This window comes from Malus domestica, chromosome 03 (genome assembly GCF_042453785.1).
Source record: "Malus domestica chromosome 03, GDT2T_hap1".
NCBI lineage: Eukaryota > Viridiplantae > Streptophyta > Magnoliopsida > Rosales > Rosaceae > Malus > Malus domestica.
The window spans coordinates 8,922,039-8,943,898 of NC_091663.1; the positions used below are offsets into that span (position 1 = coordinate 8,922,039).

Here is a 21,860-nt window from a genome sequence, read left to right on the forward strand (position 1 = left end):
CCAGGTCATTTTTCTTATCATCTCCAACCGAGAGGCTAGAGGGCCATAAGCCAAACATAGCCCTGTGACAAAAAATCATATCTAACAGAGGGGGCCAAACATAATTTATTATTTTAATTTAAAAATTACAACAACTTAAACTTAAAAATTACAACAACTTAAATTTAAAGTCTATAATCATCATCAACAGCATCTGCCATTGTAGAATTATAGTCGGAGGTAAACAACTTATGTCAGGCCATAATATCCCTCTTTCTCCTATCAAAATAGGCCTTACTCATTGGAGTGTAATCCGAAGTATTCATTTGCATATTCCTATCATTCATCTCTTCTTGTATTTGTTTAGCCCGTTCTTCGTGCCTACGGTTCCTTTCTTCCGCGGCAATAGCATTTTGCTCCGCCATTAATCGCAAAGAGGTCGCCATTTCCAGTTGAATGGTGTAATTATCATTTGTCTTGCCCTTTTCCTTCAATTTTTAGGCCTTGTTTCATTACATAGCCCTAGGTATGGAACCTTTACCCGGAGACGAATTTTGTACCCTTATTTCTTGAATGGTAGGAGATCCATCTTCATCCCCATCTGCAATTTAGGATGCACTTCCAAACACCGGCATAGGACCAACTCTTTGTTGAGATGGATCTTCAAATAACACCCACCCTTTACAAATTTTCCAACAACCGTGATGATTAAAGGGTTTCGAGTTGTCCTCCATATACAATTCCTCCATTTGGCGTACCTAGAAGATATAATTACAAAAATTAAAGGAAACTAATTTATGAAATTAAATGTAATTTAATTAAATATTTAAAATAAATTGTGAAAACACTTACATCGTTGTAGTAATTGGCTCCGCTTTCATGTCTGCTTCTGGCCTTTAACATTGCTTGATGTCATTTATTCAAACTTGGATGAAGATGTTTCTTCAATCTTGAAGAACAACTCTCGTGGTTTCGGGTATTCGGTGGAGCGGTGCCTTCGTAGAACTCATAGTATTTTTTAGACGTACGAGTCCAAACAGCTTCACTTGTTTGAGAACTCCCCCTCACACTATCTTCTGAGACCTATCTATAAGCCCTGCAAAAAGCTTCATCTTCTTTTCGGGTCCAAACTCTACCTTTCATTGCAGATGTGGCCATTTGAAAATTATTGAAAAAATTGAAGGAAAGATTATTGGAAGAGGTAAGAGAAAAGGATGTGAAGAATTGAAATAGAACGAAGTAAGATAGTATGGAATGGTGAAAATTATATGAGAAATGGTGTAGGAATGACTTTTAGGCATTTATAGAAAAAAATGAGAATTTAAAAAAAAAAATTCAAATCCAACGGTCACCTTTGCTAGTTGACGTCATGTTGATGCCAGGTAGCCGTTGAATTCAAAAGTTGGGCCAGCTCGAGGCTAAATGGCTGGCTCATTTGGACCAATCGAATGGTTTGTTTTCCCATTTTTTGGCCTAGTGGGGTGCACGAGCCCTTTTGCTTAGCCCTTTATTTGTTACTTAGTGTCGTTTTCGTTTTTATGCTATTTTCGTGTCAAGTTAACAGGTCGTGCAAAAAACTGTCAGGCTTACTCTAATCGTTAGATTTGATTTCTACAACGTTCAGACTTCTATCTCAGGCATTCATTTTCCAAGTGGTATGTACTACTAAAGAAAAATTAAAACATTTAAGCTTTATGTACACTTTTTTATGATAACTATTATTGACATTCTGAAATAGTCATCGTGCAATGATCAGAGTTTTAGTTTAGGAAGAGCTTAGAATTATGTTATAACTTTGTAGCACAAGCTCAAAAATTCCAAAATGTAGCTTGTGAGAATTCAATTTATTTGATACTTCTTGTTGATGAAGGCAAACAATATAATAAAGTTTCAAACACAACTATGTATGAGTACAATTTTGACTCATAAGGTCCAAGTGATCATTTAACATAGTGGTGGAAAGAAGTTGAGTCCTTATATGACAAGGTGAGTTCGAAACTCGTCAGTGACTAATCTAACAAAATCTATCGTTTGTCAAAAAAAAAAAAAAACTATAAACAAAAGGTGACCGGCCAGCAACGAGGAGCCAGCCAACGATGTAGGTGGCACTCCATGTAGTGGTTTGGCCATTAGGCATGTTGGCTCTACCATTCTGCCCTATAAAATGCACAAAAATATGAGTCACAATAGTTAAAAATTACAAGCATATATACTAGTTACTAAAATATTGAGTAAATCCACATGGATTGTCCTTCTGTAACACAACACTAACATGAGAGAATCTTGAGTCAGGTCGTCGAATTACGTGATTGTTCTGCCTTTTTAATATTTGTAAGTATATCGACACGTTATTGACTATTGACATGTCAATCATATTATTATACTTCGAATACATGTTTATCTAGGTGAAAAGTAAATGATAAAAGGGCAACATCTTATTAGAGCAGTTCCATTGGACACAAAATTGCCTAGCACCTTGTCCAAAAATCAACCCAGCACCCTGTCAATCTGCTCTAGCCCGCAATGCAGCATGGCACCCAATCCAAGCCAGGCAATAGACCATGCCATTTCGGACAGACCCAGAGGCTGGCCTATTTGGCTGGCACGTGCAGCACACTCGCGACTGGGCGTGAGTAGGAGATAAGGGTGTAGGCGGTGGGGCTCGCTTGTCAGCCCACTTGTGTTCACCCGGATTAGAGCTACGTGGCCCTCCTCAGTGCCATTGGATTTCCAACGGCTAGTTTTTGTAGACCGTTGGATTTCCAACAGTAAAAAAAAATTTAATTTGACTTTTAAAATGGACCGTCCAATCATATATCAACGGTCCACGTTTTTTTCACAAAAAATATAAATAAAAATAATAAAAAGGCCCAACGGTCAGAATTATGACCGTTAGCCACGTGGCAACGCCTTGGCTCTTGGATTTGAATATTTTTCAAATTCAACGGTCCAGATTAATTAACTACATTAAAATACATAAAAATTATTAAAAAATACAGAAAAATTATTAAAAAATACATAAATTTTTTTTAAAAATATAGAATTTTTTTTAAAAGTTATTTTTTTTTCTATAAATACCTAACCCTCATCTTCCACCTAACACCACATTTCAATATTTTCTACACTTTCTACCAAATCTTTCATATACTTTTTGTGTGAAAAAAAAAATACCAAAAAGCTCATCCTTAATTTTTTTTGTCCATATAAACCATACATCCCTACATCCATCTTCATCGTTTTCAAATCTTGAGTTTTTTTTTACAATGTCTTCTTCAAGGAAAGTGCATAAACAATTTGTGGAGCAACAGTAAAGATTGTTGGCACAACAAGAAGAATTGATCAATCTCGAGGAATGTGGAGGTGAAGATGAGGCTTTCGCAATGGAGGAGGACTCGGATGATGACCATAAAAGGCAGATGGCCTCACATTCCCGCCGTGTCATGGAAGCTGTAGGTCAGATAGTCAAACCCAGATGTGCCTCAAACTTCGATAGAAAAAGGGAAAGACAAGGTAAAGATCTCTTGGAAGATTATTTTATTCCCAACAACGTATTCCCTGATCATGTTTTTAGACGTCGTTTTAGAATGCAACAAAGTTTGTTCAACAAAATTATTAGTGCTATTTGCAACCATGATCCATATTTTGTGCAAAAATATGATGTTTTTCGTGTTCTAGGTCTTCTTCTAGAGCAAAAAATTATAGCTGCCTTGCGAATGCTTGCATATGGAGCATCTGCAGATCAGTGGATGAGATCGCGAGGATGGGAAAAAGAACTGTTCTGGAGTCTCTGATGCGGTTTTGCTCTGCAATTGAAGCCATGTACACCAATGAGTACCTCTGGACACCCACGCCAAGGGACATGTGAAGGCTTCTGAGGAAGGTGAGATGTGAGGCTTCCCTGGCATGATTGGAAGCATCGACTGCATGCATTGGACTTGGAAAAACTGTCCAAGTGCCTGGCAAGGAGCTTATGGCGACAAAAAATGAGCCAAAAGTATCATTTTGGAAGCGGTGGCTTCATTTGATACATGTATTTGACATGCTTTTTTTGGTGTTCCAGGAGCTTAGAATGACCTAAATATCCTTGCTCAATCTCCAGTGTTCGACGATCTGCTGCAAGGAAAATCACCCAAATGCACATATTGGGTTAATGGCATTAAATACGACGGACCATACTACATTGCAGATGGTATTTACCCAAGGTGGGCTACGTTTGTCAAAACGGTGCCACATCCACAAACTGAAGAAGAAAAACACTTCGCAAAATGTCAAAAGGGGTGTAGGAAGGATGTGGAACATTGTTTTGGCATCCTGTAAGCTCGTTGGACGATTGTCAGGGCTGCAGCTAGAATGTTTGATGTCGAGGCTCTTCGATCCATGACGTGTATTATTCTCCACAACATGATTGTGGAAGATGAGTATGATTATGATGTCGTCGATGAATATGAGCCAGATCCGATGAACAACTCAAGAACACGTATCTACTGTGCTCATGACCGGATCGAAGATCCCGTGCAACATGAGCCATTGGAACGGGATGAACGTTACAATGAATTGATTGTTGAGCGGTACACTGATGTGCAAGAGCCATATTGGCACGTAACCCGCCAGAATGACTTGATTGAGCACCAATAGGGATTGCAAGAAGGTGAAGATAATTAAAATAAGCTTGTGGTTTGAAAAAAGTGTATTTGATGAGTTTAATGTAATTTCATTTTAGTGTGTGTTTTTTTTTTTAGTTTATTTGATGAGTTTATGTAATTTTGTTTTAGTGTGTTTTGTTTAAGTTTATTTGATGAGTATGTAGTTTATTTTAAATTTTATCCGAAATTGGTTAAAAGTCTTATCCGAAAATAAAACTATTTTTTTATTTATTCTTTTAAAAAATATAAAAAAATATTTTAAATGGGATGGGTGCTAGCATATTTTTTTAAGGGTGAATATGCTTTGACCTATTACTGTTCACTTGAGTGGATAAATGCACTGGGTGCTGGCGCAAAGTCTTTAGGGGTGGAATTGCTATTAGGTGTCTAGATAAGACCCACGGTCAGACTCTTCAACCTAAGATTTCCCCACTAACAAAAATCGAGACCTACATATGATACGCTACTAATGCGGTGTTGTAAACTAATCATGCATTATTAGTTTAGAATACCATCAACGTACTAATTAAATGTAGATTAGATACGTCATTCGAGGTAGGAGAAATACTTAAGTGTAACGTTGTTTTTCACGTGATAAGTCATGTAACTTTTAACTGGACAGATAGGTCCCTACCTACCTCTTTTAACGGTGATGATACACAGAGATTAGGTTGTATGCGTAATTACCTGCATGGTGTGCTGCAATGACCACAAAAACAATGAAAGCTGGAATTGTAATTCCAAGAATTAATGGTAGCTTGCTGCTGTCACCACGTGACACACCCCGTCCCGAAGGAGGGCATGCTGGCCGTCACGTGAGAGTGACGTAACCATTTGCACAGTACGGAAGCTTTAAGATACAATTTGGCAGATCTTCCGGATCGAACTACGTTGTGACGTATTTTATATAAGTTAAATATTCTATCGATATGAATTCTGAGGTTGGATTTGATTACTATTCTAGGCGGCGATCGTCGTGACGCCTTGATGTGTGGTGCTAGGGAGTTGTTGGACGAACTCTAGGTGAGTGGGCAGTTTTGTTTTCCGTATATATATATATACTTGACGTTTCCCAGAAATTGAATTGAAATGAAAATATGTTTAAAATGAAATGCATATGAGTTATGTGGAAAAACGGGAAGTGAAATACCATGCATAGAATTGATATGAAAAGTATATAGAAATGTGAGTTGAAATGCCATGCATGAATTAATATATGATGCATATGTATGAATTGGTGCGGTGGACGCACATGTAAGAATTGATTTATGATGCATATGTATGAAATGGTGCGGTGGACGCACAGGTGAGTATCAGGTGATTATTTAAATACTGTTATGATGATGTTGATATATATTGAGCTCAAATCCTGCACCATGGTTTAGTGCTTATAGTATTCACCGCATCGCACGCTCGCCTTGGATCCAAGTAGATGCTAGTCGTACAGTCCACGCGGAGTGGGTACGACAGACCAGTCGCGAGAGTGTTAGTGAGATTCCGACTGGTGGGTGACCTTAGATTATGTGCACAGATGATTTATGAGAAGCACTAGAGCGTAACTTGTGTGCAGAAGGCCGGACGGGTCACAGAGGTGACTCCGGTAGAGTGATAATGATAGATTTTGAGCTCTAGGTTCAACCGTACAGGGCTATTAGAGGGCTTACGGTTGATTACTTTCTTGCACCTGATATGATTATGTTGATGCATTCATACCTTATTACTGTTGAGATGATGTGGCATGGCATAATTAATATGAGAAATGTTGAGATGACATGGCATGGCATGATTGATAACGAGATAATGTTGAGATAGTAAAAATGAAGTTTTGAGAATATATATGTATATTTATATTTTACATTTCTGGGAAAGTATACAGGTTTTACGGAGAGGGGTTACAACGTTTTGAGAAATGTTTGGATTTGGAAAAGAATTGTTTTACTGACCCACTCAATTTTGGTTTTGCGCCCCTCCAGGTTCAGGAATCACAAAGGTGTGGTGACTACGAGGAATTCGACGGTGTTCTGACAGATTGGACAAAATTAGGACTCACCTTCGGGTGTATCAATTTAAATTGTATCTTAAAGCTTCCGTACTGTGCAAATGGTTACGTCACTCTCACGTGACGGCCAGCATGCCCTCCTTCGGGACGGGGTGTGTCACCACGACCCGACGACCTTCATCCCAAAAAAAATAGAAGCTAAAATTGTCAACAACCAAAAAAAGTAAAGAAAAACGAGAAATATGCGAAAAACATAATCGGTTTAAACACTTTTTTTAATCAAAAAATTAAGATTTGAGGAACACTAAACAGACAATAATATGACACTAAATCATAGTTCATATACGGTTTATTGTCCACTAAATACTTAGTAGAGGACAAAAACTGTGGCTAAATATCCAAAGTGTAATAAGCTAGGAGACATTTTCTGGGAAAATCCTACAATTGAGTGTTTAGGTAAGGTGCCAAGAAAATTAGGAACGGCTCCACCCAAGCTGTTGTTGTGCATGTCTCTCCAATTCAAAACACAATTTACTGGTGACATGGATAGGATTTGAAAACTATTTAAATAGTGTCTTCGCCCATGAGCGGTAGGTCTCGGGTTCGAGACTTGGGAGCAGCCTCTTCATAAATGGGGGTAAGGCTAGCCGACATTCACCTCTCCCAGACCCTGCGTAAAGCGGGAGCCTTGTGCACTGGGTACGACCTTTTAACTCTTGGTTCAGCGATAGTTTTTTACTTTGGTAATGTTGGAACATTCGAAGCCTGCCTCTTCCATTGATGATCATATAGTGATATTTAAATAAGTAAATCATATTATGTTATCAGGCTATTAATAAAATCATCATGCAATTGTTTCAACGTTATCAAAATTTATACTAACGTATCTACCAAGTTCTCTAGCTAAGAAAATGTCAAAAATAAAATGCAAAAACTTGTCCCAAACAACACAAAACTGATAAGTGTGTTTTACCTTGGACACCATGGTTGTTAAATGGTGCAACAATTCCAGAGTTCTCTGTGACAGTCAGAAGCATCTCCTTCAACTTTCAAAGATGCAAATTAACTTCATTATGATCTTCTAACAATGGCAACAAAGCATGATCTACATCATCTTTAGACAACAAATTAACTATCAATTCCGCAGTTGACGCATCTGCAGAAAAACCCCTCTCCACCATTTCATGGATAAGTCTCATCGCCCTTGATGTCTTGTTCTTATTGAAAAAACCCCGGATAATTGTGTTATAGGTGCAACCATTTGGTGAACAGCCTTCTTCTTTCATTTCTGTAAGTAAATTCTCCGCTTCATTTATTAGGCCGGCATTACAAAGTCCACTAATCATTATGGTAAATGTCCTGACATTAAGCTGAAGTCCTTTTGATGACAAACCATTAAAGAGATCCTTTGCGCATTCAACTTTTCCACCTATGCACAAACCTTCAATAAGAATATTGTAAACCACAATATTTGTATCCAATTTCTTGCCTTTCATCTCTCCAAACAATTCAATTGCCTTAGATAGTTGTTGGTTTTTACACAGACCATCTAGTAATATAGCAAAAGTTTGAACATTTGGAAGTTGGCCACAAGCTTGCATCTCGGAAAACAGCTTTTGTGCATCGTGTATTCTGCCCTGCTTGCAAAAACTATCTATTAGTGTGCTGTAAGTAACTTTATCCGGAACCAATCTTTCACCAGACATTTCCAGAAAAAGCACCACTGCCTCATCTATCATTTTGTGCTTACAATAGCCGTTTATCAGTATGTTGTAACTATGAGTATGAGCCACGAACCCCTTGCTAAGCATTAGATCAAAGACTTCTTTCGCCTTACCCATTTCTCCTCGCAAACAATAACCATCCATAAGTGAATTGTACGTAACCATGTCAGGCTCAATATCTCTTTGAGTCATCATTTCAATCATGTTTTTTGCTTCCCCGACCAAGCCCTCCTTACAAAGGGTGTCTACTAAGACACTGAAGGTGTGCACATTTGGAAAGATACCTTTGCTCACCATTTCATTGAACAATCTCGTAGCTTCTTTCCACTCTCCTAATTTGCACACTCCATGAATCAAAGAGGTATAGGTAATGACATTGGGGGCAATACCCTTACTCGTCATTTCAGAGAAGAGGTTCAATGAATCCACAACAAGAGTATCTTTACATAGACTGTCGATGATCGTGCTGTAAATGACAATGTCAGGCTTGCAACCTCCTTCTTCCATTTTCCTAAGTGGTTTGATAGCTTCAATGTTGTTACCTTTCATGCAAAGGCCCTTTACTAGTGTGCCGAAAGTAACCACATTGGGCTTACAATTACCACTCTCCATCATTTTATTCAAAATTCCGACAGCATCAGCCTCTCTATTCCGAAGAAGGAATCCGTGGATTAGAGTGGTGAAGGTTGCAACATTCGGTTCAAAACCAAGTTTGAAGAATTTTCCCAAGACAGATAAACCAAACTCCATTTGGTTGAGATGGGAAAAGCAATTAATGATGATGTTTAGAGTATAAACACCAGGACGAATTCCCGACAGCTCCATTTGGTCATTTAGCGACACGACTGCCGGATAATGTTTCAACTTGGCGACTTGAGTCAAGACTTGAGTGAAATAGACAACGGAAGGCAATGGACGCATTTGAAGCATTTCATCGAACACATGGAGTGCATCCTCAAGATTATTGACTTTTACAAGCCGATGCAATTGGGTGTTTTTAGATTTGGTTGGGTAACAAGGTCGAGAGTGAAATGGAGCCCAGTAATTGTTGAAGAATAGAAAAGGAGTATATTTATGAAGAAGACGAGGCACAAGGGCCATACCTCTCACTCTACTGCCGATGCCATAACCAACCTTCGAAGAAGAAGAAGCAGCCATTGTCATCGTCCGCATCATCTTCAGCATCTGGGTTAACAAGTAAAAAGATGATGGTTAGGGTTTATGCATTTTTCAACGCAAACAATTTTTTTTTTCTTTTTGACAATTTAGTAATTTAATGTCACCAGCCCTTTTTTAACTGGTAATGTTATGAATATCAAATTTCTAAGGGTTAAGGGTAATTATATTAACACCTACAATCTTATTAAAATACACCCCATAATTTTATTTTTTTGGGGTGTGATATCCACACACCCTTCTAATTTTCGGCAGTCGGATCAAATGAATTGAAGAAGATCAACGGATATAAATTAATAAAGGTGTGTGAGAAGTAATTTGGGGTGTGTGGATAGCACACCCCTTTTTTTTTAGTTAAGTTTCCGTTTTTACCTTGATGAATTAAGTTCTGAAGTTCAAAATAAACCATATCCACCCCCTTCTGCCGGCTGCCAACCACCACAGTGTCTGGGCAAAAAATCTCAGCCACTCGCCATGCTCTCTCTCCATATATATATGTGTGTGCGCGCGCGCGCGCGTGTGTATGTATGCGTGTGTGTGTGTGTGCATCCAATCACTAGCCACTTGCTGGTAGGTAATAGGGAATTGGGAGATGGGGTGTGTGAATCAAGAGTGTTGGGCAATTTTCGGTCTGTTAGAGAGTCGGTTTTGGCTGTCAACTTTCGCGACGTGTGGGATTTTTAGTTGTGTTGATATCGATGACGGATACCTTTTATATGGATGGTCCATGGATGTCAAGCTAGCTTTTTGCCGTCATTTTTTTATGGGGATGGGCGGTTTCAAAAAAATGGAGGACAAAGCTAAAATTTTAGAGGCACATTCTAGATGTGGGGTGTTAATAAACAATTTTATAAACTAATGATGCGAAGTTTGATGATTAAATTATTAATTAAATGTTGATTTAATGCGTTTATTTTTTATAATGACACATCATTTAATTTACAAATTTGATATTTCTAGCACCATGAACATGAACATGACGTCTTTCCAAGCTATTTTGACTTTTTGAGGGAAGTTTTTAGAATCAATTTTTATCTTAAACCTTTTTTTCAAAACTTATTATTTCAATGTATTGCCAACGTGGCTTTGTCTATGCATCACCAAAAAAGTGGGTCTTAATGTCGTATGCTTCCCCTTCATACTAAATAAAATGTGGTAGAATGTGCAAAGCACATGACTTATATTGAAAGTGGGGAGGTAAATGTGATAAGATGTGCAAGGCACGTAACTTATATTTAGGATCGATTAGTAAAAATCATTAATTTATTATCTCACCTCTATGCAAAATGTTAAGAAGATTGCATAGTACTACACTTTGTATAGAGGCAAGACTTTTTACTAGTCGAACCTATTTGTATATTAGAAGTGATAAAATGTGGTCTACCTATTATTTAATCGTTTGCCACCGGCATTTAGGTCAAAACTACTAATATGTCAACGAAAAGGAAATGACATATTTTGCCACAAACATCCTGGTTGTCCTCTCATCCTTTACAATTTGAGAAGTTTGGGAAGCTTGAAAGAAGAGCAGCTCATCACTCATTTCTGTTGGCGGAATCAGTATCAAGTAATTTAATGAAAATAAAATCTAATGCAACAAAATTATATACTACGAAATAAATACGTATATAATCACAAAAAATAAAATTATGAAACGCAATGAACTAACGGAGTTTGCAATAGAGGCTTGTAGATTTTCAATGTTCTTAAAACAGAATTTTGCCAATACTCAGTGTTTGTAGTTTTAAGGCGTCAACTCCACCCGAATTCAACTATCTATAATCAAAGTTTCAGCACCGAAACTCTGATTATGGCAAACTATTGTGTTTTTCTTTCTCAGGAAGTATGTACGGATTAATATTGCAAAATTGACGTATTAAAATGCATATGCACGTTAGAAATAAATAGGTAGTCTGATTTAAATTCAAACAGACACAACTGTTTGAAATAATATGTAAGTTTAAAACAATCTAATTAATCCTTAATTAAACGTTCCAAATAACGTCATAGTTCTTAGTTTTTACAAGGGCCATCCAGTAAAACATTGTAAGTTTCAACAATCGGAAGTTGGCCACAAGCTTAAATATGGGAGAACAAGTTCTTCGTATCTTGTAGTCTCCCCATCTTGCATAAACCGTCAATGAGAGTGATAAGGAACACTATCTGAACCAGTCATTTCCTAGACATTTCCAAGAAAAGCATCTCGGCCTCATCTTTCCTTCTATGCTTACAACGGCAATTTATGAATGTGTTGTAACAATGAGCATCAACTGCATAGCCCTTAGCTGAGCATTAGTTCCAAAACCTTTTTCGCCTCACCCATTTCTCCTTGCAAACAATAACCATCCATAACTGAACTGTACATAACCGTCTTAAGCTGAATATCTCTTTGAGTCATCATGTTGACCATGCTTTTTGCTTCCCGGCCAAGCGCTCCTTAAAACGAGTGTCTATCAAGACATTAAGACCATCTCCAACCCTTGGCCTAAAACCTAAAATTTTTAGCCCATAAAATTTAAGGCATGTTTGGTACTCTACTTAAATCCAACTTTTTAAACTCAAAAACAATTTTCAAGTTTTAGGCCTTAAAAACTTGTTTGGTAGGATTATTTTCAAAAACTGAACTCAAGACTAACTTAAAAATATAGTCTATTCTCTAAAAACATAAAAAGTGAGTTTTTAGAGTTTTTAAACTTAAACTCTCTCATTTCTTTTTTCCCCATCCTCCCCTCTCATTCTAAATCTCTATTTTTTCTTCTCTCTCCTTTTTTTGTTTTACCTTTTTCGTCACTCCTCTAATCCAGAAACAACTTTTTTACTCCAACCCTTATGACCTAACTTTTTTAGCCCGAGATTATTAAAGAATAAATTTAGGCTATTTTTTTTAAATTATGTACACTATTCTTATTTAATTTTATGAACATTTTAACCTAAAAATATTTAGATTCCAATAAATATTGAAAAATCACTAAATTTGGGTGAATTTTGAGTTCAATAATTTTTTAATTATTTTAGCCGTTGAATTTAAATTTGGGTCGTTAGATATTTTTTGTTACCGTTAGATTTAATTATATTTGATCTTAGTTGTTAGATTCAATAAATTCTGGGGGACATCACGTGGGTGGGGTCCTGCTAGTGGTGCCCACACCATTTCTTGGGCTATTTTTGACTTTGTTTTAGGTTTTAGGTCTAATTTTAAACTTGGGTTGGGTTGGATTTTTTTAGGGGAGGGGGGGGGGGAATAGAAGGGGAAAGATAGGTTATAGGTCAGGGTTGAAGATGATCTAAAGGTGTGCAGATTTGGAAGATACATTTGCTCACCATTTCATTAAACAATCTCTTAGCTTCTTTCCACTCCCCTAATTTGCATGCTCCATCAATCAAAAAAGTATTGGTAATGACGTTTGGGTCAATACGTTTACGCGCCATTTCAGGGAAAATGTTCATTAATGCATCCACAACTAGAGCATCTTTATAAGGGTGTAGGATTCTCTTCCCTCCTATTACCATCTCATCCTCTCACACTCTTTTTTTTTGTACTATTCTCTATATAAAAATTTCAAAACAAGATGTAAACGTTACGTAATCGTAACCGTTTAAATAGAAAAAGATAAAAGGAGAGAGATTAAAAGGAAAGAGAATCCTACTTTTTTTTAGAAGACTGTTGATATTCGCGCTGTGAATGACTAGATTAGGCTTGCAAGTTGCTTCTTCCATTTTCCAAAGTAGTTAAATAGCTACAATGTTTTTACCTTTCATGCAAGGGCCCTTTAATAACCAATTATGGCTGCTAGTGCCACTCTCCATCGTTTTGTTGAAAAGTATTGCTGCCTCGGCCTCTCTATGCTCAAGAACAAAGCCATTGATCACAAAGGTCCAGGGAAATGCTAAGGAGTTAAGACTTTTTATGGACTCCCCGTTATCTCTATTTTTGGCATAATTCTCTACTAACATTATAAAACATTATACACAAAATATGAGGTGACAAAGAGTATAAAGAGTCCCACTTTGAAATAGTCTCCTTAACATTATTCTCTGCTAACATTATAAAATATTGTGGAAAAAATATGAGATGATAGAAAATATAAAAGTCACACTTCAAAGAATCTGCTTAGCATTTATCTTGACGACAAATAGGTTAAATAACCACCATACAAGTTCCGGGAAAGAAACTTTGAACTCACATCATCTGCTGGCCATTGGCACATACATAGATGTAGATTCTCATGTCTTATTCAATATCCTTTTAATTGGTTTTAATTTGTGTCGTCCTATGGTGCATTGCCGCGTCCCTTGACTAATTGAGACTCCCCCACCACGTTAGTGATGTAGCTTTCGAGTTTTGTTTTGTTCTATGTGTGGGGTTTTCCATTTGCCAACCAAAAGAAGCACCTCCACAGCACAGTCCACTGCTGTAGCTTGCTACCTAACCTTGGCAGTGGCACCCATCATCTTACAATTACTATTAACATTCAAATTATAGGCCTACTTGCCAATTGCCCAACAAGGACTTTCTTCCACTTCTTTCTTGTAATAATCTCCATTTATTTAGATTATCTGCATATTCAGCTTCAACTTCTTTCGGTATATTGAAAAATAAGTGCTGCTAAATTAATAACTAGTTAATTTTAAGAACTGACAAATAATATTGATGAATTGAAAGGAAATATAAAACTATAGCCAGTGACGGAGTCAAAATTTGCATGATGGGATCAAACCCAATGTAAAATAGTACTACAAAATATACATAAAGCATTACAAACTTTAAATTTTACTTATTGAATTTTGTCACCCGAGGCGTCACGTGTTATGGGCTCAAAAAATTATGGTTCCACAATATGTATAGAAAGAAACGCCACTTATGCCAACAAAACATGAGTAACGGTTCCTCACTGCATCATTTACGAAATAGTACATAAAAGAAAAACATAAAAGGGTTTCAACTCAAAATGAAAAATCTTCCATGGAGGCCCAACCAAAAGTGGCTAGTAAAGAAAACCCTAGAAGTTTAGGTGAATGATGACCTGTCGCGGTTCCCAGGAAACCAATTTTGCACCACAATGCAACCATTGTTCGCCTTAAATCGTAACATATAAAGACCTTCAAAAGCCCCAAATAAGAAACAAAGTTAAACCACAAACATACAACATCAAAATACCAAAGCAAAACTGTAATTTATCACCAATTAACATACCAATCAAAAGTGGCTAGTAAAGAAAACCCTAGAAGTCTAGGTGAAGGATGACCTGTCGTGGTTCCCAGGAAACCAATTTTGCACCACAATGCAACCATTGTTCACGTTAAATCGTAATATATACAGACCTTCAAAAGCCTCAAATAAGAAACAAAGTTAAACCACAAACATACAACATCAAAATACCAAAGCAAAACTGTAATTTATCACCAATTAACATACCAACCGAAAGGTCAAACCTCACAGTAATATCCACAGACCAGCAGGAATACAGTTCCAACGCCGACAAAGTAAGATATGACTTCAAAACCAAAAATGGAGGCGGGGAAAGTGAAAACAAGGTTTTGCTTGGATACGGGGACAATGGATGCTTTAGAAACGTACCATTGACTTTGAGCTTGTTCTTAAAATTTTGGTTGCCGTCAATCAAGGATGCTAGGTATATAACATTAAAGTAAAAATAACAAAATAAAAAAATCTTAGATATCAACTGCCATGACCTTTTAGTTGCAAAATGCTAGAGTGATCAAATGTATTGTCAATGGAAAACCAAACGAGAAAAATTGTAGCAAAGGTAACCTTAACCCAATTGGAGAAATTGTCCATCAACTTTAATCCAATTATATCAATGGTCTTTCCAACATGACTCATTTTGATGAAATTATGATGAAGCTGACGAAAATAACCATAGCTGCACATTTTGATGAGTTAAGAAATCAATGATCATGAAATTTTAGTTGAGAGACTATTAGTCCAATTCGGTTAAAGTTAAGTGACAATTATCATAATTTTCTATAATTTTCTACTTATTACAAAATAGGTGACCAGTTTCCATTTTCTCTTCTTTGGTGGTATGAATATTTTACAAAAGGTTCAACACTTGTACACCATATTTGGTGACCCATAAATATCTTTTATTTGTGTCCCCTTGATAATTGGTAAAAATAAAAACTCATAGGAAAAATTGACAATTGCTTACAGATTTATTGAGTTAAAAGATTTTGGATGGAAAAAATAACAAAATTAGTAAAATATCAGATTAATAATTTTATTATTTACCAAATTATGTTAAGATTTTTCTTCTTAGCACATGTGGAGCTACTTGCAATTCGAATAGGGTTGCAACTGGCAACAAGGGCTGCATGCAAATATGTTACAAGTGGAATCCGACTCTTCGGAGGCTGTGGCTACCTACATTATTAAGGAGCTGGTTTCTGAGTTACAAGAATGTAGTATTTTGTATATTTCGTGCAAATGTAATGGAGTGACTAATAACCTCGCTAAGTCAAAATTATATAACGGTGATTTTATAGGTTAGTTTGAGGAACCTCGAATGTTATATGGGATGTATTCTACCAAGATTGGTACTCTAGTTGAGGTCTTCTTCATCAATAAAGCTAGCATTTTCTCTTTAAAAAATAAATTAATAATTTTGAAAATTGATATGATTAATTGAGTAAAAAGACAATGGGCAAAAACCTCTTGCCATGAATAAACCCTCTTCATTATTTATTTTCAAAACTTCCTATAAATTAATAGAAAAAAAACAATGTAACAAAAAAATAATATAAAAAAAAGCCTTCATTATTTATTTTCATTTCGGCCAGATATTTTTCTGTAGAATTACATCTGCACCAAACCCTTTTGTTTGTAATTTACCTTCTACACCAAGCAGATAGATTCTCATTCTTCACTTTAGTTTCTACCAAACCAAGGTTAGACCATCTCCAACCAAAGGGTTTAGACGGTCGAAAATAGTTCGAAAATCGTCTCCAACTGAGGGCTAGGCCAGATGGCTGGTGGGTCCTACGGAATTTGAAAGGGCCAAAGGACCAGCCCGCTAGCTAGCCCAATTTCAATTTTTTTTTTCTTTTCCATTAGCCCAACCCTTTTTTTTCGTTCTTTTTCATTGCCCAACCCACTTTAGGGTTTAGGGCTTAGTTTTTTTTTTATGGTCCCAGCCTACTTTTTGTTTTTATGCCTAGCAACCTTTATTTTTATTTTAATTTCTAATTTTTTCTGACACTATTTCTTACATATTTTTCATTATTCCATAGTATCTTACTTTATTTTATTTCAAATCTTCACATTTCATACTATAGTCCTTTGGCTCTCGGTTGGAGACCATTTTTTGTGACCGGGCTAAAACGAGCCCTATGATCCTTTGGCCCTCGGTTTGAAATAGAGGCAAATATGGTCTTGTACTGTTCATTATAATATTAATATCTTGGAGGGCCAGATGGTTAAAACAAGTCATCTGTCCCTCGTTCGGTTGGTGATGACCTTAGTCCTTTTGAAATTGGCCGGTTTTTAATTAATTAATTAATTACTTATTTATTTAGGGGTGTGATATTCACACACCGCATTTTATTTCTCACATATCTTTTTAATTTTTGACCGTCGAATCGGATGAATTGAAGAAGATCAATAGATAAAAATTATTAAAGGTATGTGAGAAGTAAAATAGGGTGAATAGATGATAGCACACCCCTTTATTTATTAGTTTTAAACTCATCTCTTTGCACATCCGACTCCGTTTCCCATTTTGTTTGGTGCAGTTTCGTGGATAGTTTAATGCCTAAAAGAATCTTTGAACCTGTCGGTATCCATCTAGTTTGTCATCTACTTCAAACCAGCTTGTGTTTTGCCAGATTTGCATACAATCTTAACTGCTCTTCCTCTTATTTGCAATTTTCCATAACTTTAGAGAGAGAAAGTGAGAAAAAAACTGCTACTGAAACCACAAAGAGTGCATCAGATTTGTTTTGGAGCTCCGTTGATCTCAAAGGTGACATCTTTTCACTTCTCCAATCAATTCTGTTTCTGGGTTTTCATTAAATTTCTGTTTCTGATTGATCAATAGAGTTCCTGTGTAAAACCCAGATTATTTTTTTGGTCCCAATTGAGCTCAAGAAACCCTAATTTCTTGGGTTCCTCAATAAATTTCCCAACTTTTGGATGATGGGTTGTTTTAAATTTGATCTGTTCATTTGGGTTTTATCCCTATTGTGTTTGGGATTGTTGTGTAGTGGATTTGTTCCTGCTGACAATTACCTTATAGACTGTGGATCACTTGCCAATACTACAGTGGGTAACCGTGTTTTTCTAGCTGATAACTTGGCTTCCAAATATCTTTCATCCCCAAAAGACGTTGTTGCCAATGTTTCTTTGAAATCAATCACTTCCTTTGATGATTCGCCGCTGTATCAGACAGCGCGAATCTTCCCCGAATCCTCTAAGTACACCTTTTCCATAAGCCATAGCGGTAGGCATTGGATCCGCCTTTACTTCTATCCGTTTGTTTTCGGTAGTTATGATCTGAGCAAGGCGAAGTTCTCCATTTCCGCCCAAAACTTTGCCCTCCTTACTGATTTCAGTGTTCAAAACACTACTCTTAAAGAATTTTCGGTGAACGTGACTTCAGATAGCCTTGTTATCACCTTCACCCCTTCCAGCAACTCGTTTGCATTCCTAAATGCTATAGAAGTTGTTTCAGTCCCCGACCAACTCATCACTGATGATGTCAGCTCTGGGTCAGAGAAATTCCAGGGTTTGATGAATCAGGCTCTGGAGACAGCTTGGAGGGTGAATATGGGTGGACCAATAGTGTCTTTTGAGAATGATACCCTGTGGCGAACTTGGGTTCCTGACCAAAGTTTTCTAGTAAATGAGAACCTTGCAAAAGATTTTTCGAACATTGCTGCTGTTAAGTATGATGTTGGTTTGGCAACTGAGGACATTGCTCCACAAACTGTCTATGGAACCCTTACTGAGATGAACTCGGCAGATAATCCAAACAGCAATTTCAATGTTACCTGGGAGTTCACGGTGGATCCAGGATTCCAATACCTTGTTCGATTTCACTTTTGCGATGTAGTAAGTAAATCTCTCAATCAGCTGTACTTCAATGTTTATGTTGACTCTTCCAATGTTGCTCCAGATCTTGATCTGAGTACTTTGACAATCAATAAGTTGGCTGTGCCATATTATCTGGACATTGTTACAGCGTCCATTGTCAGAAATAAGCTGCGTATTAGTATTGGCCCTTCTGCTGTAAACAATGCTTATCCCAATGCCATTCTAAATGGGCTCGAGATTATGAAAATGAACAACTCAGCAGGCAGCCTCAGTGGAACAAACTCAGTTTCTCCTTCGAATTCAAGTTCGAAAAGTAACGTTGGAGTAATTGTGGGTGCCAGCGTTGGGTCATTTATTGCAGTGGCGTTGGCTGGGGTTCTCTTTGTTCTGTGCAGAAGAAGGAAGAGACTGGCAGACCAAGGCCATTCAAAGACTTGGAGTCCCTTTTCCATGAATGGAACCAATTCTCACACCATGGGAAGTAAATACTCATATGGGACAACTGCTAGTGCTGCTTCTAACTATAGTTATCGTTTTCCTTTTGGGGTAGTACAGGAGGCTACGAATAACTTTGATGAGAGCTGGGTTATTGGAATCGGTGGTTTTGGGAAGGTATACAAAGGAACCTTGAACGATGGAACTAAAGTGGCTGTCAAGAGGGGAAATCCACGGTCTCAACAGGGACTTGCAGAGTTCAGGACTGAAATTGAGATGCTATCTCAGTTCCGTCACCGCCATCTTGTCTCATTGATTGGGTATTGTGATGACAAGAATGAGATGATTCTGATATATGAATATATGGAGAACGGAACCCTGAAGGGTCATCTCTATGGCTCAGGTCACCCCAGCTTAAGTTGGAAACAAAGGCTTGAAATATGCATTGGATCTGCTAGAGGACTTCACTACCTTCACACTGGTTATGCAAAAGCAGTTATCCATCGTGATGTGAAATCCGCAAACATCTTGCTTGATGAGAACCTCATGGCCAAGGTTGCTGATTTTGGGCTTTCTAAGACGGGGCCTGAAATCGATCAAACCCATGTCAGTACAGCAGTTAAAGGGAGTTTTGGATACCTTGATCCTGAATATTTTAGAAGGCAACAACTGACAGAGAAATCAGATGTGTATTCATTTGGGGTGGTTTTGTTTGAGGTTCTTTGTGCAAGACCTGTTATAGATCCGTCTCTTCCGAGGGAAATGGTGAACTTGGCTGAATGGGCAATGAAATGGCAGAAGAAGGGGCAGTTGGAGCAAATCATAGATTCAACTCTTGCAGGCAAAATCAGACCAGATTCTCTGAGGAAATTTGGAGAAACCGCCGAGAAATGCTTGGCTGACTATGGTGTTGACAGGCCCTCCATGGGAGATGTGTTGTGGAATCTAGAGTATGCCCTTCAACTCCAAGAGACAGAAATTCCAGGTGACGCTGAAGAAAATAGTACCAATATGATTGGGGAGCTATCCCCACAAATCAACAATTACAGTAACGTCGATACAAATGACTCTGCTGTGCAATTTGAAGTCTCGAGTGTGGATGATCTTTCAGGTGTTTCTATGAGTAAAGTGTTCTCACAGCTGGTGAAGTCCGAGGGTAGGTAACTGTTCCGAGATAGTATATGCTATGAGTTTAGCATCTCCTTTGATAGCACTTCTTTTGTGGTGGTTTGCTGATTAAACTTGATGAAGCATTCTGAGTTCTCCTTTTGTACAGAAAGGGTCCGCGGTTTGAGTGTGTTTAAGATTCATAAGGGTTTTATGTAACTTGTTTATTTCTTATTCATATTGCACACCGTATGAAGCAAAAGTTCTGGTGGGAGATGGCTCTGTAGACCTTCCTCCGCACAGCCATCCATCGCGCGTGGTTCATATGATCGGTGATTGTGAGAGGAAGGCTTATGCGTATCCCGCTTCAGACTTTTACCATATGTATGCCGGTAAAGTTTTCATTTTCCTACTCTTCCTTCTGCGGGTGTTTTAGTTTTTTGTTTAGTGAATTTGTGCATGATGGATTGTTTGCCCTTGTTTGGTTCTTAAACAGAAGAAAATAGTGCAAGAGCAACAGTTTCAGATGGTTCTCTGATGGGATAAGAGAATCAACATAACGGAAAGGGAAATTACGGGAAAGGGAAAATGCAGGAAATTAGAAAAAATTAAAGCAGATTCATCATTTCATTCATAACCTTGCAACAATGCGTACAACACTTGTATGGAAGGCATTTTAGCTAAAATTGTCTTTGAGATTGACATAATTTCGCACTTTAGTCTCTGAGAAGTGAAATCATTAGAAATAGTTTTTGAATTTGTTCACCGTCAATCATTTTAGTTCTCATGTGAAAATCTCTGTTAAATAGGAATCAAAATGACAAAAATAGCCTCACTGTAATAAATCATGGGTTAATCATTTGACAAAAATTTAGGGTATTTTTGTTATTTTGTTCTTATGTAACAATGATTTTTTACGGAATGACCAAAATGTAGTGGACAAACTTAAAAACTAATTTTATTGATTTTAAATTTTAAGAATTAAAGTGAGGAGTTATATGAAACTCATGAACTATTTCGGCCCAAAAATTTATATAGATTAGACTATCTTGGATGCTTTTAGAGGCCCAACAGCCCATGGAAGCCGTAATTGGGCCCAAGAGAAGCCCATGATATCAAGTGATCCTAACATTCTCTCAAACTCCCTACTAATTGGATGTGGTTTATAGAGTTTGACATAGAAACAAAAATAATCAAAACTATAATTTCTTCCCTTTAGTTTCTTATTTTTTCTATATACATCCAAACATTAAGAAAATAATAGACTTTCTATTTTCTCTTTTATTTTTCCATATCTAAAGTGAATATCGTATCGGTTGGATAAAAATAACATTGTTAATAGGAAATAATGAACAAGATTAAACAAGGGTGTGCAAGATGAGAAAAATGGTGTGCTTTTATCATTTTTCTTGTTAGTAAGGCAAGTCTTGTAGCTTAAATGATTAAGACCATTCACTTCTACACTCAATCCTTCGAAATGTCACGGGTTCAAGTCGAGGAAAGAGTCTCTTTGCAACTCAAATGTAAGGCTGCATAAGATAGACGTACTTACCCCCCGTGAACCTCGCAAAGCGGGAGCGTTGTTGGCTTGAGTCGCCCTTTTATTCTTTCTATGCACCTTCACTAACATGAGCGTAAACAAAAAAAAAAAAAAAAAAAAAAAAAAACAGGGGGCGTGTAATTTTCTTAAGCTGCAATGTATGCATAGTATTAAAATGCATTTATGGGATTGAAAGGTGCAACAC

At 37.2% G+C, this 21,860-nt stretch overlaps 2 protein-coding genes and 2 long non-coding RNA genes across 4 annotated transcripts; 2 read left to right on the plus strand and 2 right to left on the minus strand.

The window, feature by feature from the left end:
* Positions 1-158: 158 nt before the first annotated feature.
* On the minus strand, positions 159-1,504 carry LOC139194059 (uncharacterized). The gene is made up of 2 exons (XR_011578774.1): positions 832-1,504; positions 159-737 (listed from the first exon to the last, which is right to left on the minus strand). It is a non-coding gene; the product is annotated as an uncharacterized lncRNA (long non-coding RNA).
* Positions 1,505-1,506: 2 nt separating this feature from the next.
* On the minus strand, positions 1,507-9,637 carry LOC103422507 (putative pentatricopeptide repeat-containing protein At1g12700, mitochondrial). The gene is made up of 4 exons (XM_070818279.1): positions 7,595-9,637; positions 6,777-6,796; positions 5,310-5,387; positions 1,507-2,136 (listed from the first exon to the last, which is right to left on the minus strand). Exon 1 carries the CDS (start codon positions 9,528-9,530, stop codon positions 7,671-7,673), a length of 1,860 nt encoding a protein of 619 aa, XP_070674380.1. The 5' UTR covers positions 9,531-9,637; the 3' UTR covers positions 1,507-2,136; positions 5,310-5,387; positions 6,777-6,796; positions 7,595-7,670.
* On the plus strand, positions 5,655-6,440 carry LOC139194058 (uncharacterized). The gene is made up of 2 exons (XR_011578773.1): positions 5,655-5,876; positions 5,929-6,440. It is a non-coding gene; the product is annotated as an uncharacterized lncRNA (long non-coding RNA).
* Positions 9,638-17,244: 7,607 nt separating the features above from the next.
* LOC103421664 (receptor-like protein kinase HERK 1) lies at positions 17,245-20,578 on the plus strand. The gene has a single exon (XM_008359711.4). It carries the CDS (start codon positions 17,674-17,676, stop codon positions 20,170-20,172), a length of 2,499 nt encoding a protein of 832 aa, XP_008357933.3. The 5' UTR covers positions 17,245-17,673; the 3' UTR covers positions 20,173-20,578.
* Positions 20,579-21,860: the final 1,282 nt, after the last annotated feature.

What these genes read in the sequence shown, in the direction of transcription:
- LOC103422507 (XM_070818279.1), bottom strand. Translation starts at nt 9,530, where the DNA reads ATGCTGAAGATGATGCGGACGATGACAATGGCTGCTTCTTCTTCTTCG.
- LOC103421664 (XM_008359711.4), top strand. Translation starts at nt 17,674, where the DNA reads ATGATGGGTTGTTTTAAATTTGATCTGTTCATTTGGGTTTTATCCCTA.